We start from the raw sequence: 19,349 nt of genomic DNA on the forward strand, positions 1-19,349 counted from the left end.
TGAGAGCTCTTGGAGGGCAGGGACTGGGCCTAGCTCATGGTTTACAGCTCTTGAGGGTGACTGCACAGTGGACTCAGTCAGTCATGGCTGAGTTGAGTTGGCTTTATTATCTCTAGAATGTAGTTCTCCATTCAAATGCAAAACACCCTTATTCTCTCAACTGTAGTGAAAGAGGATTCTAACTAGAGATGAAAAAGGTTCTTGGCACCTACTGGGCCACAAAACTGCTTTTGCTTCCCACTGTGGAAGGGGGCACTGTTATAATCTAGGAAAAACATCCAGATGGCACACCTACTCAGAAGTGGTTCCACAAAGAAATTGAGCAAGCATTCAGATGAGCAGCCTCAGCTCACTATCTAGCTGTTAATAAATTTTAAGTCCATTTTGTTCCTTTGCACCAAAGAAATTGAACATTGTCAATAAAATTCCAAACATGAACTGTTTTATGTAACACCACATCCTAAGGAAGAATGCCTGAAACAAACCTTTGATGTCCTCATAAAAATGATAGCCATTTTGGAGAAATTGTGGTTGGTTTATTTGGTTGATTTTGTTTATTATTACTTTTTTTTTTTGCCATCAACACAGAGGCTGGAGAGGCTGAATCTTGCACTGTTGTAGTGTTTTGTTATACCAGAGAAAAGGGATGTATTTGCAGCAGAGTCAACAAAAAAGAAACTGGCATGGGGGCACGTCCTCAAAGAAGGTGCTGCAACCATTATCTCAAATTCCTGCTCACATGGGGCTACCTGGGACAAAGAGCTTAGTGCATTACAGGAGGAGGCAGAACAAGCTACAGCAGAAGGTGCCTATCCAGATATTTCCCTGCCAGGATTAATTATAGCATTATGTAATTTCTTGGCCTCATTATCTAAGGAATTTGAATTATTCCACTAAGGAAAATACTGGCAGATTGAAAACAGGTCTGGGTACTAATGAGGAATCTGGCTGATCACAAGGAAGGGATTCATTATAGACTGGAATGAGGCTGAACTGCAATAATCAGAAAGCTTCCACACAGCAAATGTTAACCACTCCCTACTTTGCCACATCCCTCTGAATTGCTGAGACCTAACAGCCGATACTAAAAATCAGCACTGTGATTGACACTGGGGCAGAAACCACACCAAAGACTGTTGGCTGCAATCCAGAAACTGTTGCCCTCCAGTGGACCAAATTATACTCCATTACTTGGCCAGTAATGTACCCCATAGAGCTAATTGTTAGTTAACCAAACTATCATGCATTCTTTGTTTTTGTTGTTTTGTTTTGTTTTGTGAGACAGAGTCTGACTTTGTCACCAGGCTGGAGTGCAGTGGTGAGATCTCGGCTCACTGCAACCTCTGCCTCCCAGGTTCAAGCGATTCTCGTGCCTCAGCCTTCTGAGTAGCTGGGATTACAGGTGTGAGCCACCATGCCTGGCTAATTTTTGTATTTTTAGTAGAGATAGGGTTTTGCCATGTTGGCCAGGCTGGTCTCAAACTCCTGACTTCAAGTGATTCACCCACCTCAGCCTCCCAAAGTGCTGAGATTATAGGCGTGAGCCACCGTGCCCAGCCCTTTCATGCGTTCTAAAGATATTTTTCCAATCTTAAATTATTAACTGAATTTGGCTTACATATAAGAAACTAATACTCATGAAATCCAAAGACATTTTAGCTTAGTTTCAGCTGATGGCTTATAATCTAAGGAACTGCCCCTTAAACAATTATCTCTATTCATCAAATGGTGAATAAACTCATCCCCAAATGCTCTTTTTACCTGTTCTAGGACATGTATACTTAATTGTGTGATTTTCCTCCAATAGTTGCTTGGAAGGTTTATTACTGTTATGACATCCTCCGACTTTTGTTCAGATACTTAGAATGAATGCTTATGCTCTCCTTTCCCACAGCCCTTGCTTTTTGACTGTGATCTAGGTGATTCCAGCTTTGCCAGTCAGCACATTCCTTCTTCATGGCTGCAAAAATTGGTTTAGAGGTAGGCATGTGACCTAACCAAGCCTAAGAGGAGTGTATATCAAGGCTTTTTCTGGGAATGGCAGGATGCTCTTTCTTGATGAACATAATGAAGAGATGTAGCCACAAGAGCTGCTGGCAGCAGTCTTGAGACCACAAAGGGAGCCAGCTTTACATGGAGCTGACATATTGGAGAGCAGTGCAGAGCAATTGTAAAAAGTGAAGTCTTTGCTTTTCATTCCTTTGGCAAGACCTTTGAATTTCACATTTGTTTCACATGTGTTTGTAATCACTCTTTGAGATATGTTATAGATGACTGCTCAAAAAAAAAAAGAAAAAAGAAGTGAAGTCTTTGGTGACAGCACCAAGCTGCTAGAGCAAGCCTTGCTCAAAGTCCCAACCCATGGACTTTTCACTGGACATTATCTGACTAATTGTTTAAGTGAGCTGAGTGAGGTTTTCTGTTCCTTGCAGTCAAAAGCACCCTATCATGCTGTATAAGCACTGGCCATCAAATATAAACACGAAGAGAAGGTGCCTAGAGTGTGAACTTATAGTGTAAGATAACATTTCATTTTCATGCCTTTTCAATTACGTAATGACACTGCCCCCTAAAATTATCCCTTCATTCCAGCCATATAAATCTCTCCTATATTATTTGATCATTCCTAGCAGAAGATAAACACCCTGTATTATTTTCTACCTTATAAAAAACAAATTTCCTGTGATCCCTGGAATCCCTCATCTGGATTTTCTCCTTAACTTCCTATTCCCTCTTGGACATCATCTTCTTTCCAACTTCTAAATATTGGATTAACTTAGTGCTTGAACTAAGATAATTAGTTCTCATTAGTTCTCCCATTCTCTACCAATAATCACTCTCTAGGTAATATATTCAAGTCCATGGCTCTATTATCGAGCTCTATCATGCCAGAGGCCCATAATATCTAGATGCTGATGACTCCCAAATACATGTCACAGCCCCCAACCTCTTTTCTGAACTCCAGAGCTGCACTGTTGATCCAAATACTTACACAAACTCTCTCCTTGGATAGCTAACAGGCATCTTAATCTCAACACATGCAAAGAGAATCTTTAATTTCTCCCAAACCCAAAACCTGTTTCTCCCCTAGTCTTTCCCATTTTAAGAAACAGCCACCATTGGCTCAGGCCAAAACTTCTTGGTGTTATCATTGACTTATCTTTCTTCTCCCATGCCACATTCAATCATCAGCAAAGCCTACTATCTCTACCTTTAAAATACACCCCAATTCCAAGGGTCACCTCCTCTGCTCTCCCTCTACTTCAAGCCAATCTCCTCTCTCACTGGAAGACTGCAATAGCCTCCTGGCTAGCCTCCTGTTCCCACAGTTGCTCCCCTACAGTCTATTTTCCTCGCAACATCTAAGTAACCCTTTTACAAGTAATAAATAATGTTTTAATGGGTATTGCTGTCAACTCTATGCTCATAGGGTTCTATGAGCAATTTTATAATGTGTCAATTTGGCTAATCTGGAACTATGTTTCCCAGAGTTATGGTCCCTGTACGGTTCTAGATTATAGTTAACCGAAAGAGATATCTTCACAAGATTTGGACAGGAGAAGTGAAATGGCAGCCATTTGGTCATCATGGTTAGAGGTGGCGAGAGACAAATGTAGGGATGCTCCCAGATTCTAGCTTGCCCTGGATCTCCCTGAGTCTGTGACTCTATTTCTAACTCATTTCTCATTCTGCTGACCATTAGGGACCCCAGGCCCCACACTGGATCTAGAGCAATCTTCCACCAGCTCTCCTTCACCAGCTCTCTCTCAGAGTCCAAGAAGGAAATGACCATATTCTGTGGGGATCCACAAAGGCTTCAAAGAGGTGGATGTGAAGGAAGGAATGATCCTTCCTTCTACAGACCCGCCGGCTTCCAGAGAAGAGCACTCAATGGATGAGGACCAAAAGGCTGTTCAGCGCTGGCCAGTGCATGCACCAGGAGCCTCTTGTCCAGCCCTTCACTGTTTAGTGCAACTTCCTACTCCAGAGCCACGAGACTTCATGACTTCCCATACACGAGGCCCCATAGTGGTACAAATAGAAGAACAGAGTCCACAGACACAATAGTAGTATTTTTCATTTTTCTAACATGTGATTTTCTTATTTAGGCTTCCTTTCCACCAGATGATAGAAACCATCCAAAGCAATTTGGTGATTCCCTCTGGGTTACCTACCTTTCCACTGGAGTTGTGTTCAAGTGCACATCCCGCCACCACTGTAACTGCCTTCTAGATCCCTCCACTTCCCCTCTAACCTCTCCCTCCAGTTTGGAAAGTCCTTTTCAAGTCTGAGAGTGGCAGGCTGGGGTAGGGAAGCCTCTGTCCTACTTGTTGCCATGTTCTCTTTTAAATCTGTGGTCTATGCACTAGTCCTGCTATTCACACTGTCCTGAACCAGAGGAGAATCCACTTTTCTCTGCTTTCAGCTGCCATATCCCTTCCAGAGACAGTGATCACAGAACTACTGAGCTAACTAAATGGGGAAAAGGGTCAAGGATCAAAAGACAGACCTGGGTAAAAACACAGATGGATAATTCTTTTTTTTTTTTTTTTTTGAGACGGAGTCCCACTTTGTTGCCGAGACTGGAGTGCGGTGGAGGGATCTTGGCTCACTGCAACCTCCACCTCCCAGGTTCAAGCGATTCTCCTGCCTCAGCCTCCCGAGTAGCTGGGAATACAGGCATGTGCCACCGCGCTCGGCTTTTTTGTAAAAAAAAAAAAAAAAATGGGGTTTCACCATGTTGGCCAGGCCGGTCTTGAACACCTGACCTCAAATGATCCGCCCCCCTCGGCCTCCGAAAGTGTTGGGATTATGGGCGTGAGCCACTACGCCCAGCCATAGATGGATATTTCAAAGGACACCATTTCACCATTCCAACTAATGAAAGGATTTAAAAATCATTCACATTAAAGTGTCAATGATTCATAATATTTTACCAAGAGTCATACTCTTAAAATGAAAAAAAAAAAAATAAGAGAGTAAAGGTAGAATTTTACTCATCAGCTGTTGTGAGGGGATTTGGTGGGAAGGTGGAGGAGCCTTTTTTTCTCCTAAATCCAGACACATGCTCGTCTGCCATTCTATAGCAGACCCCTGTGCCTTTCTGACATCTCCCTTATCCTGCTACACTTTGCTCCATGCCTGGGGGCCCAATTGTCCACATTTATTTTTAATATTCTTTTTTTAAGCCAGACTATTTCTTTTTAAAGAAAAGCTATCTGCATGGTGGCAAAGATTAAATCTTGTGTGCATATCTGATTCTCTGAAGAAATTTTGTTCATTTTCTTGAATGCATCGAAACCATTGCTTTATTCCACTGTTAGTTTAATCCGATGGTTCCCAAAGTATAGTCCCAAGACCAGCAGCATTTGTGTCACCTGAGAACGTGGTAGCAATGCAAATTCTTGACCTTGACTGCAGACTTACCAAATTAGCAATCTATGTTTTAACAAGAAGCCCTTCAAGTGATTCTAATGCCCACTAAAGTTTGAGAACCACTGGCTTGATCTATTAATGACCGGGATCAGCAAAACGTGTTTACTATTTACTGCAGAGAGGCTGGAAATAGTCACAGACCCAAATGGCGCTTCCCAGGCCTTGGAGAAATCAGAATGCAACCTGCTCTGAAGCCAAAGCAAATTAAGAATACATAGAGCATAGACAAGATTCTCCATCTGTAGACTGCACACTCCCTATAAAGTTTGTTATATATGAGTCTGTTAGGATTTTTCCGGTTGCAAGGAACAGAAACTCAAGACAGCTTAAGCAAAAATGGGAAACCTATTTTTTCAGGTGAGCTCATTGGTCAAAGATCTTTAGCCCCTTTTCACTTAAATCCTATGATTATACATTATTAAAGCATCAATAATACTTTAAAATCACTGTATTTCTGGGTGAAATGAAAATTAAAAATTCAGGAATTTTGAAACCGAGAAGCTGAAATTCATCTTGAATATATACAATTTAATAAACCTTAAAAATAGGGATCTAAAGGAGTTGTAAGAAAAAATTTTTTGACATGACAATCTTTACCCAGCCTGATTTTCAAAAACCAACCAAAAAACTATGCTCCATTTGCAAAGCAATTTGTCTTCTCCAAGCATATTTCAGGCCGGAGAATAAGAGATGTAACAGACACTCACAGGGGCAGGAAATGCTTTTTCCCTTGCATATATTAACATCATCTGGGACGGGAAGCATCCTTTACAACTAAGATTGTGGCGCCATCTTGAGTTCCTGAGAAGGATAGATAACTTGACTGAAATGTTCACAGACTGGATTATAAAAGAACTAAAGGAACTGTAAATAAAATCCAAAATACCTGTAGGTGATTAAGCATGAAGGAACATGAAAGGGAAGCCTGAATAAATGAACCCAGAGAATATTCCGCAGATTTCTGCAACTCTACCTGTGATGGCCTCTCTAGTCCATAGCCAGAGCTCCCACCCCAGATCCTGCTACTTCAACTGTGGTCTGGGACAACAGCTTTAGCATCACTTGAAAGCTAGTTAAAAATCGAGATTCTTGGGCCCAATCCCAGACCTAATGAATGATAATCTGCATTTTCCAGGTAGTTTGTATGCACACTGAAGTCTGAGAAACTGCTCTCTATGCCTTCCTTCACAAACAGGGTAGAGGAGGTGGGATGGAAAAGGGAGACAGACACCCCACCAATGGATAGGACTGCACAGTCTTGATAAGACGCCATGTATTAAAACTTAAATATCAGCAAGTTATGAATACAAGCCATAAGGCAGAGTAGTGATCATATTAAAAATACTACACGTTTTTCAAAGACAATAATTTGAGGACCTCTGTCTTAATCCACAGCTTCCTAAAGACCAAAAGCTTTCTTGCCTTGCTTACATTGATCATGCTCCTTGCTTCTACCAACTCAGCAAGACTGTAATGTTTCCTGGATCTCACCGAGGAGCTTTCCTCTCCTGGATTCCCACTGCATTCTTCCCACTTCCTTACTACACTCTAACTCTTACTACTGTACAAAAACGGTTGTCCACCCATTGTAGCCCCTTTTCTGGATTGTCATTTCCTTGGCAAGAACCATACTTACGCATTTGAATTCACTCGTTTGTTCAGTAATTTATTCTAATACTAAGCACCTACTACATGCCTGACACTATAGATTTGATTAAAATATGAAACATATAATCCCAACTTTTGTGGAGCTTATGTATTTGCAGAGTGAAATATCAATTACAATAGAACATAAATGTTATGATAAGGAAAGTAGGGTGTTTTGGGGAACTTACATGGAGCCACCTAACTTGGACCTGGAAGGGTTACCTACAGTCTCAGCTGAAGGACATAGAGTTAACGAGGCAGAGCGGGGGGAAGTTACAAAGTGTTCCAGGAAGAGGGCATGCCAGCATCATTAAAACATTATCTTGGTCATAGATAATGCCAAAAATAAATGTGTGTTTGACAAAATTTGGAGTTTTGTATTGCCTCAAGCATTCCAGTCACTTGGTAAATTGACTGGCTGATTAGAGTTTTACCAATTATCTTTTTAAAAAAGAGAGATAGCTTTCAAAGTATTGCCTATAACTATTTTTATTTAGAATAACTGCTACTTTTGAAAAGCATCTTCGAATCCAGATCCCAGAGCTTGCTATTCCACTCTAAGAACTAGCAAAAGGAGCTTTACCTGAGTTAACAGAAATTTCAAAGAAATTAAACATCATGGAATTAAACTTGTAAGCTGAACCCTTGTTAAGTCAGGAATGGTCTATAAGTAACACTCTAAAAATTGGGGTTGTCTGTTTTCCCTTATTATTGTCAGTTTCTATGTTTAAGCCTATGCTATTAGGTAAATACAAATTAAGAAATGTTATACTGTTTGACTGACCTTTATCATTACGAAATGTCCCTCTTTATTTCCAGAAATGCTCACTGTCTTAGAGTCTAATTTGTCTGACATTAGAATCGTTATCTAATAAAAGATTCATATCCAGAATATAGAATATCTGGAATAGAACATTATTTAAAAGAGGGCCCAGAGACTAAATAGGCACCACAAAAAAGAGGACATCTAGATAGCCAATAAACATTAAATAAGTTCAACCTCATTAGTCATCAGGGAAATGCAAAATGAAACCACAATGATGGCTGAAGATACATTAACTAAAAATAAAAATCAAAAAAAGAACACCGGAAATACCAAATCTTCGCAAGGACTAAGAAGACCAGAATTCTTACACACTTATGGTGGCAGTGTAAAAACTGAACAACTTTGGCAGTGCCAAAGCTTTGAACACATTCCATTCCAGAAATGCACACACATGTGCACCCAAAGACATGCATAAGAGTATTTCTGTGAAGTGTTCCTAACAGCTCCAAAGAGAAAACAACCCAATGCCCATCAATGGAAAGAGGAATACATAGCCTATTCATATAGAGATGCTGCTGGTCTTACAATGGAGCTGCATCGCAATAAACTCACAGTAAGTCAAAAGTACGTTAAGTCAAAAAATGCATTTAACATCCAGGTAAACCCATCATAAAGCTGAAAACTTGTAAGGTGAACCCTCTGTTAAGTCAGGGATGGTCTGCAATTAACCATTATACAGCAATGAAAGTGAAGGAACTATTGTCACACTTACCATGGATCAATCAGCCTTACAATACTGAGGGAAAGAAGCCATACACAGAAGGGTATCTAATATATATATAAAGTCCAAAAACAGGCAAAACCAATTTATGTGACAGAAGTCAGGCGCTAATAATTGGAAGAGAACAAGAAGGAGCCTTTAGTGCTGTAACAATGTTCTATTTCATTTGGTGTTTGGGTGTGGTTATGAGTGTGTATGCTTTCTTATAAATTTATCAATGTTTTTGTACATATACTACAATAAAATGTTTACAAATTTAAAAAATGATTTAACTACATGAGGGGATGTGGCAGAAACAAAGGTGGTAGGGAATGTCTAAAATTGATAAATCAAGAAATAGCTATAAAGGCATATTGTTTAAAAAAATGAAATGCAATTACACCAACTAGAAGAGTTTAAAATCGTTGCTCCTAAGGTTTGGAGGGGATTGCTTTTCAGTTTTTTTGGCACTTTCTTAAAGTGACATGCATATGTCATGTATATGGAAATGGTCAGAACATTCCAATTCTTCACAAAGGAAAAATCACTAATGTAGGTTTAAAAAAAAAGACAGCTTCCTGCAGCTAACAATGTCAAAGTCCATCTGTTAGAAGAAAATTCATTCTGCTTCTCAGCACAAATTATGATTTTAAACACCAAGTTTAAAAGTTAAAACTTTACATAAGGTAATGCCAGATGCTATCGTATCACCGGTTTTAAGCCAAATGTTAATCATTCAGAAAGGGGGGAAAGAGACAAATGCTAGATATATTTTATTCTATTAATGCAAAACAAACTACCATCGCTGTTTCATACTTATTTTCTCATTACATAAAAAGTAAAAACTTATTATGAGAACACGGTGATATGTCTTGGCATGCAGCGTGGTGCTCATGGATGAAAGTTCTTATTCTTTGGTTTATTCTTTGGATTAAACTACCATTTCCCAGTGCAGTTTCTGGAAGGTGTTAATAGGAATTATGTAGAAAAAGATGTTCCGTGGTCAATCATGTTTTTTAACCAATGGATTTCTTTATTGTGGGTCTTCTAAGAACCACTATTATGTTAATGTGATTCTCCAGAAGGATCTTCCTCTGTGCCTCAAATGGTGAGGCACTGTAATATTTGTTACATAAAAAAGAAAATAATTAAGAAAAAAAGCCCAAATTGTTGTTGTCGTTTTGATGGCAAGAATCATAACAAAAGCAATTATAAGGCAGCTAGGAGAATACTTCTATGGGTAGGTTTAAGGTAACCTAGAAATCCGAAAATCTGAAACTTTCCCATGCCTTAAAATCTTTTCCAAGATGAATAGTATCTTTTAAGGTCTCCTGGCTGGTAGCATTTGTCAGGTACACAGATATTACTGAACTTTTCTAAAAGAGAAATTCATTCAATTAAAAACCACACTTGGCAAAACTTTAAAAAAGAGACACTGTGCTAAAAGCATTTTCTGAATTTATTTTTGTGTTTTTCAAGTCAAGACTAAACTATGTATGTTTTCAAGTCAAGGCTGAATTATAAATGAACTTCTTAGTATTTAGATACCAGAATAAAAAGAACAAGCAAAGGTTGTATAGGATATCTGAGTTTTTCTTTTTTTTTAATCTGAACAGAAAGTAAGTATACAAGTTCACTAAACAGAAGTGGTAAAAATTGAATGTTATGTATTATGGAATTCAGTACATCAGTTTACTTCGGTAGCCAGTGATTGTTATAGTTAATTCTGCAAAAAAACAAAACCAGTTATGCAGAAACAAGAGTATAAAATGCCCCTTTCTGAAGCTCAGTTTGAGAAACTGATTTCATATCTAGCTTATTGATTATACTCAGTTTCAATTCTCCCTGTGCAAATAATACATAAAGTCATTAATGATGGTTTGATGAACTGAAATAATCTTCTCTTAGGATTGTTCGACATAATAACCCAAATATAAAAAAGTTATTCAAGATTCACAGAGATAAAACAGTGCCTCGGAAACATAATTCACCCATGTATATAAAATAATTTTAGAACATACTTTTTAAACATAAAATCACAGTCATAGACAGTGATAGCATTGCATACTCAGTGCATTATTTCATGTAGTGCCTTCCTATGGCTCATTTGGAGTTTAATACCAAATAACCACCACACTTCTAATGAATGGGCTTCTAACACACACAAATTTGTCTAATTCTCTAAAAAATCTAAAACTCTCATAAGACCTTGAGCCTGGCATGTTAAGGACTTTGTGTTTTAATATCCCAAACATTGGGAAGATTAGGTGTGATACGTCGTAACCCCTCCCTGTAAGCAAGACTGCACATATACTTTAAACAACTCAATACTGCAGACTGAGAGGGGTACATTTATCATTTAGTTAAGGAAAATCAAAATGGCTTTTCCTGGAGTCAAATGCACTCCAAGACACACACAAGGAATGAGTATTACTGTGGCAGCTAAAGAAATCTGCCACTGTATAATAAACGCTGTTATGCAATGATGTTATACATTTAAATAATACATTATGATTTGTTTCCAACTACCATAGGGCACAGGAAAATGAAACTGAAGACTATCTTGCTAGAACAGGACAAATGATGACCCAGTTTTAAATAGGGTTCTTCATTGAAGGAAAAGATAGAGCCATAAAAGTCCAATTAGCTGACTTCGAATGGTTTACATCCCAGGATGAATCAGGTTACAGTGATTGAAGCCCAATTTAATTTAGGCAGGTTTTTAACCACAAGAATAAGGACATTCTTAGTACATATTATTAATTAAACCAACATATACACAATTAGCAATATCCTATATAATATTAAATGTTTTAACAACTTGTTCTCCATTATTCTATATCTAGCTAATTTGTTGCTTTTTTTTTTTTTTAAAAAAAACTAAGCTCAACTTTATTTTACAATGTACTTTGCCTTTCTAAGTATATTCTGTAATTATTTCACTGAAGCAGGTATAGTTCTCCAGATTTCTCTAAGAGCCAAACTCAACTGTATCTTCTGTTATCTGTTTGAATTCATAGTTGCCTCTGCCATCCATATGCAGGTAGTACTATGGGAAAGAAGAGGGAAAAAAAAGTCAGTAACTAAGAGTGAATATAGTACTGTCCTTTATGAAAAGTAAAATATAGACTTCCTCATTATTTTAAGGGAGCTAAATCTATAAGCATCCCACAAATTAGAATGCCTCCGTAACTCCATGACCAAGGATCTCAGCTACCAGTAGGTTAAACTGTGCTGAATGCAAGACTGTTCCACAGGTCAGTCAGTATTGTTTCCTGTAGCCTGATTTCCTAATCAGCTTGAAATCTCCAGCTTAAGGCTTTTTATTTGCTTTTAATTTAGTAGAGGGGAAAAAGAGCTATAAAAACTGCTTATATATCCTAACCTCTGAAGACACAACAGCAGTTACAAAGCCTTCTGTTTTTATTTAGTGGCTTATTTTCAGAAAGCTTTCTGAGTTTCCATTTTCTGTATTACTATTTCTTAGCCATCCTGGCCCCTCACATTCTAGTTGTGTTCCCCTCCTTCACATGATCACTGGCCTGATGATTATTTTGCTACTTGTCTATACCTCCAAAAGAAGAGGAAGGGTGAAACCCAAATGCTCTCAATTCCTCTCAATGTCCTATGGCTATAATACTTATGAACTTCCGAGAAAACACAAAGCCTTGGCTATATTTTAAATGGCTTTGATTTCTAGTTATTCAATTTCCTGTTCAGTTCACGAAAAATTGACAAGTTATAATATGCCATAAAATAATAAAAGCTATCTTCAAAAGTCACACAGTTATACAGAATTTCACTGAATTTTATTAAGCACTTTCATATAGGCTACCTGTCTAATTTTCATGGTAATCTAAGAGATAGGCAGGTAAGGCTCAATAACTTCATTATACAAAGGAAGCAACTGAGGCTAGAAACATTGGTGCCTGAACCCAGGCTCTCTGACTTCAAATCCTATGCTCTTCATTTTATCACTTGTAGACTATCATCTACATCCTAAAGTTCTTGAAGGTAAAAACTGTAATTAATTTGCATCCCTCATGACACTTAGCTCAGTATCTGGCAAAAAAAGGTCCTTAATCAGGTATGTATTTTGTGGAACAAGATACCTTTACCATTATTCCAATTTTTCTCAAACCCTTGCTTTTACCTAAAATTTCTATATCATTTAGGAAGGAAAAAAAGGAAAAAGGAAGGAAAGAAGAGAAGAAAGGAAAGAGAGAAGGGAGAAAGACAGAAAGGAAAGAAGAAAAGAAAGGAAGGAAGAAAGGAAGGGAGGGAGGGAGGAGGAAAGAAAATAAAGAGAATTAAACTGGGTTTACTTTCAGGTTTTGAGCATTTCACATTAAGAGTTGAAAAGAACTGACATAGTGAGAATGGCACTACTGAAGCATCAGAATAATACTCGTGCACCAATGTAAGCCTCATTTGAATATCTTTGTAAATTATAGTGACTACCTAATGAATCCTACTTACTGCAGTACATTGATAAACATAGCTGATGTTATTCAATCTTCCCCCTTGTAGTCCTGACCTCTATTAAAAATGCCCCTAAATTTTTTGCCATCTAATTCTTCTTAAGACTTTTTCTCCTCTGTCACTGCTGGATAAGAAAAGTTTACTTCACCATATTTGTGATAAGACTATGCAAAGTTTAGTCAGTTACTATTAACAGATAAGAGTCGCTTATAGAACTGGAGAAAAACTGTTACACCATTGCTTTCAAAACTGACAACTATAATATTTAAGAAAATCCTATTTTATAAAACAAAACCACCTTTTATCCTTAAGACATATGTTTAAGGGAATACAAACCATAAAATCTAAAACCATATTAACCTGAATTCATATTTTAAAGAAAATAAAATTTCACTGTACCATTCAATGAAAGAAATACAAACCTCATGATGTTTCCAAAGAGATTTCCTATGAGACACAGTGAAGAGAGTGATGCCGACCTAATACAAAGAAAATGATTTAGGTTTAATCAGTAACAGAGTCACAAATTAAACTAGTCCATATACTTTAAGCTGTTAAGAGGACTATCTTCAGTGACTAAAGTTAAAAAGCAATGTCAATGAGAAAAAATTTACAACTGGATGCAAAATGTTTATAGCAATGGAAAGTACTGGCCATCAACCACATAATAAAAACTACCAGGTACTGGCATCTTTTAAGTGTATTATTTTCTTTTGGGCAAAAAACGTATCTTCTATCATGTCTCCTATTTTATTGTGAAAAATATATAAGAGGAATATGAGAAGGATAAAAATAGCCAAGGGTCAAAATCAGGAAAAATTAAATCAGTATAGCATTGTTGACAGTCAACTTGCTTCTCAAATACAGGGTCATAATCCCCTACCATAAACTATTGTTTTGGAATGTGTCTTGGAATTCAGATTTTGAAAATGTATTATTTAACACTTCCAGAGCAGAATTTTATAATTAAACACATAAATGTTTCTGTAGCAACACACATGGACACTGATATTGAGACAAATAGAGTTTAAATATCTTTTGTTAGCTTAGGCGAAGTTTTACCCAGTGAGCTTGCTACAAAATTATGAAAAATGTTTTAAATTTAAGCACTTTCTGGATTTCAGATTGTGAATACGTATTTATAGATCTGTACTTCAGATTTTCAAAAAAAAAAAAAAAAACATTAATAGATAACAGCTGTAGTTGCTCTAGATCAGTGGTTCTCAACCAAGGTGGAGAGGTTGGTGATATTTGTCCCTCAGGGGGACATTTGGCAATGACTGGAGGCATTTTTATTTTCACAACTGAAAGCACTACTGGCATCTAATGGGCAGAGACCAGGGATGCTTTCTAAACATCCTCCAGTGCACGGCAACCCTCAGCCCTGCCCAACTAGGAATTACCAGTCAAAAAGTCAATAGTGCCAAGACTGAGAAATCCCACTCTGGGTCACTGTTCCTCTAAGTGGATCACTCAAGGCTGGCAAATGCATGCTTAGGGCATCTGGGAAATTTCCACCATGGTTTCTTAATTTTATTTTCATTTTGATAATAATTTTTAAAAGATCATTACAAGTATATTCTGGATCATTTTTACCATGAGATTGAAGTTCCTAAGTTTGTATTTACACCTCTGATTGCCAAAGTGATATAACATAAAACTTCTAATGTGTAATAAGTTTGGCTGCACTGTAAAAAGGTTCTTAAATTGGTTAGGAATTGCATAATAAAATAAGCGTATTATCAGTATGAATAAAACATATATTTCAACCATACCACACTTTTCTGATTTTTCAGAGCTCATTTAAGATATTATTTCTCTGTTCATGATTCTACAATAATTGGATTAGACATCTACTTAACGCACAAATTCTTTACACGAGGATATAAAAAATATATGAAGTATATAAGTCAAAATAAAAAGCAAAATGCAAAATAATGAAATTTGAACCTCTATCTTTCTTAATTAAATCCCAAACCACTGGTTTAGTTTCATCTAAACGGTATCATAGGTCTCTTTAATGTTGCAAATTTGAAATTGTATTTAAGTTTTGTCTGTATTTAATGTATTTAATGTGTAAGTTTATATTAGTTTTGTAGCTGTAAAAGAGCTCTAGGCTTAAGGAATTCACACCTCATCATGTTTATACATGTTTAAGTGGTATCACAGTAATTTAAATTATCAATGAGGCCCCATATGAATTTTCTTTTAAATGGAACTGATGTTTTATAGAATTTATGCAGTCTTATGTGGGGACTTCAAGCCTATAGCTAGAGCATAAGAGGAAATCACGTGGTCAAAATTACCAGCGAAGAGCTCCTATGTCATTGAATCAACTGCAGACTACATGGTTTTATGTATATGAGAATACCATAAACATCTCTAATACCTATATATTTGAAAACCAACATGAACAAATGTATAATTATATATTACCAAGGCAAATTCAAGAATAGAAAATAAATCATTAACAAGATAAAATCAGTAGTTAAAATCTTTCTACAAAGAATAGCAAATTCTTTTATCACACCAGTGCTTCTCAAACTTTAATGTGCATTTGAATCATCTTAGAATTTTGTTAAAATGCAGATTCTGATTTAGCAGGGCTTGAAATTCTGCATTTCTAACAAACCCCTAGGTGACACTGCTGCTGCTGATCATGACCACACTTTGAATAGTAGGAATTCATAATATATATACTCAATATGACCTTTTTTATTTATTGAGAACTCCCAAAGAACACATACAAAATGTTAAAAATCCTCATCTACCTCATTTACTTATATAGAAACTATAAAACAGCTAGGATATACTACATTTGTTCCAAAATTTAACCATAGTATAGATGTTGGTAACAATTTCTCAAAGAAAGGAAACTGATACTATTGAATAATTTACTTAAAGAATGGAACCAATAAAGATAGCCTCAGACTTAGCTACTAAAAGCAGCTTTGGTAAAATATTGCTCAGGCTAGAAAATAAAACGGATAAATTAAAAATTGCCAAATAATTATTGTTGAGTTTTATTCATAAAAAAACTCTAATGTTTAGATAAAGTTAATGGAAAAATTAAGAAAAGGTCAGTTTATTAACTCTGAGTATAAGTAATGAGGTAAAGTGAAATAGATTTAAATATGTTGTTTTATATAAATGAGATATCTTTTATATCTCATTTATATATAAATATCTTTTATATCTCTTATATATGAGATATCTTTTATATCTCTTTTATATATGAGATATCTTTTATATCTCATTTATATATGAGATATCTTTTATATCTCATATATATATGAGATATCTTTTATAAAAGATATCTCATTTATATAAAACAACGTATTAAACATTAAATATTAAAATCTATTTCCCATATATAAAGAGAATTATATACAGAACTGTATTTATAATTCTTTTTCTTTTATTCATATGTTTTAAATCTTTATTAAAACAAGAAATCTTTTGGTAGAAATTTTGTTACTTAGTGACCTGGAATCTTCTCTTTGGACAGATTTGGACATAGTTTACACTAGGAAGGAGGCCGTGGCTCCTCAAACTGAGCACCTGCACACTTACCTTTCGACAATGACTATAAATGTAGCCTTCCACATCGACACTAACTGCACTTGTGCATTCATCCAAAATGGCAAACTGGGGTTTATGATAAAATAATCTTGCCATCTGAAGCATAAAAAAAAATTTTTGTGTAAAACACAGGCAGACCTAAAATTAGTAAGCCGAAACAAACTTATGTTAAATATGCACTTGTAGTCTTGTAAATCAAAAGTATAAAAATTATTCTAATTCAAAAAATCTACTTCTCAGAAATAGAAACAATATAAACATAACTGTTTTTGCTGTCATCCTGAACAAAGGCAAAAACGTACTTCATGGGAAATACTAATTGCTCAGAGTAAAACACAAAGCTTAAGACTGATGAGAGAGGAAGTTTCAAAATAGCATTAAAGAAAGCTCACTAAACAAATAAGATTACAGAGTACATATTTTAACCAAATCTCAGAATTCAGACTAGATGACTCCGACGCAAAAAGGTCTCTATTTTAAATATTTTGTTGCTTAAGTAATGGTACCAATTAATATTCTCACCAATAATTTTTATTGTACCTGTTTTATATCCCCATTGTCAGTTCTGGTTGTGCTCATTTTTTTAAGCCTTTGCTAATTTTATAAATGAAAATTAACATCAAAATTATAGCATACATTTCTTTGACTATCAGGAATGATGAACATTTTCCTACATTTATGTTCCCATGTATTTTCTGGGGATTGTTTATTCTGACCTTTTGTCTAACAGATATTCCAGTTTTTGTCATCTGCCCCCTGACAAGATCTCCATGTTTAAGACCAATGGGGCACTCTTCTATCCTTAATTTATCTTCTCTGCAACATTCTCCTTAGAAGACCACTCCAACCTTCTTGAGAAAGTGATAGTGAAACCATGCACCTAAGTTTCCTCCTACTTCTGAGGATCCTTTCTCAGTTTCTTTTCTAGCACTTTCTCCTTCACTCGACCATTAAATACAGGAGCTCCTTAGGGCTAATTTCTAGGTCTCCTCCTCTTTTTCCTGTATTCTGTCAGTGATCTCATCCAATCTTCTGATTTCAAATACTATTTACATTTTATAAACTTGCAATATGCATCTCTCACTCATACTTCTCAAATTTCCAGATATATAAAAATTTCAGCCAGGCACAGTGGCTCACGCCTGTAAATCCCAGCACTTTGTGAGGCTGTCGCAGGAGCCATTGCTAGAGATCAGGAGTTTGAAACCAGCCCAGGCAACACAGGGAAACCACATCTCTTAAAAAAAAAAAAAAAAAAAATTAGCCAAGCATGGTGGTGTTCACCTGTGGTTCCAACTACTCAGGAGGCTAAGACAGGAGGGCTTGAGCCCAGTAGGTCAAGGCTGTAGTGAGCTATGATCAGGCCACTGCACTCCAGCCTGGCTGAAACAGCAAGACGCTATCTCAAAAAACAAACATTTTAAATGTAAAACATTTAAAAAATTAAACATAAAAATTCCTCTTTGAGTTTCTACGTGGGTATCTCACAGGACTCTCAAACGTTAAAAGTCTAAAACTCAAATGTAATTTCTAGATTTTCCCTCTAAAACCCATTCCCTTCCCTAATCTTGAATACTTCAGCAAATGAAACTATCAAACAGTTGTTCCAGCTGGAAAGCCAGGAGTCCTCCCTGGTCTGGTCCTTCCCTTTTCCTCTTCCCTTTCACTCTCCCACAGCTATTTTTAAAATGAACTAAAAAGTCCATTCAAGTAAGAAATGTGAAGTTTCAAGTTCACTCACTTTTCCTCATCTCCACAAACATGCCCTTAGCCCAGAGCACACTCATCTCCTGTCTGGATAGACTACAAGTTGCCTCCTACCACTTCTGCTGCTCCTCTCCAGTCCACTCTCCATGTAACCAGAGAACATCTTTCACACATGTCAATCAGGGAACTTCACTCTCTGGCTTAAAACCCTTCAACAACTTCCCATTTCACTTAAAATTCAAACTCCTTACCACGGTCTACAAGACCTGCACAATCTTATTTCCACTCACGCTCTAACCTCAACATTCTAGCCAACACCGCCTCCTCTCAACTGCTAGGAACAAGGTGCTTTACGCCTTAGAGCCTTAAACACACATCATTCTTTTCTTATGTCTGAAATGCCTTATTCTGTTCCTTAGAGCTTTCAGATTTCTGCTTATAATGTCATCTCAGGCAAACCTACCCTCATCCCTAGCCACAATCCAAGTGGGTCCTTTCTGTAACACCTCTGAAGCACTTCATATATAATCCCAGCACTTTGTGGGGCTGAGGAGGGCAGATCACTTGAGGCTAGGAGTTCGAGACTAGCCTGGCCAACATGGTGAAACCTCGTATCTACTAAAAATACAAAAATTAGCTAGTCATGGTGGTGCACACCTGTAGTCCCAGCTACCTGGGAGGTTGAGGAACAAGAATCGCTTGTACCTGGCTGGGCGCGGCAGCTCACGCCTGTAATCCCGGCACTTTGGGAGGCCGAGGCAGGCAGATCACAAGGTTAGGAGTTCAAGACAAGCCTGGCTAACATAGTGAAACCCTGTCTCTAATAAAAATACAAAAATTAGCTGGGCATGGTGGTGCGTGCCTGTAGTCCCAGCTACTTGGGAGGCTGAGGCAGGAGAATCGCTTGAACCCAGGAGGTGGAGGTTATAGTAAGCCAAGATCGTACCACTGCACTCCAGCTTGGGCAAC

General features: G+C 37.0%; 1 protein-coding gene across 6 annotated transcripts in view; it reads right to left on the reverse strand.

Annotated features, from left to right (window-relative positions):
- Window positions 1-10,050: 10,050 nt before the first annotated feature.
- ABCD3 (ATP binding cassette subfamily D member 3) overlaps window positions 10,051-19,349 on the reverse strand; it is a 96,972-nt gene continuing 87,673 nt past the window's right edge. For all 6 annotated transcript variants that reach the window (XM_054475744.1, XM_054475749.2, XM_054475736.2 and 3 more), the window contains 3 exons: window positions 16,665-16,769; window positions 13,514-13,570; window positions 10,051-11,658 (listed from right to left, as the gene is read on the reverse strand). In XM_054475744.1, the coding sequence (XP_054331719.1) occupies window positions 11,581-11,658; window positions 13,514-13,570; window positions 16,665-16,769 (240 nt within the window). In that variant the 3' untranslated portion in view covers window positions 10,051-11,580. The remainder of the gene's footprint in view (window positions 11,659-13,513; window positions 13,571-16,664; window positions 16,770-19,349) is intronic.

Source organism: Pongo pygmaeus, chromosome 1, assembly GCF_028885625.2.
Source record: "Pongo pygmaeus isolate AG05252 chromosome 1, NHGRI_mPonPyg2-v2.0_pri, whole genome shotgun sequence".
Classification (NCBI taxonomy): domain Eukaryota; kingdom Metazoa; phylum Chordata; class Mammalia; order Primates; family Hominidae; genus Pongo; species Pongo pygmaeus.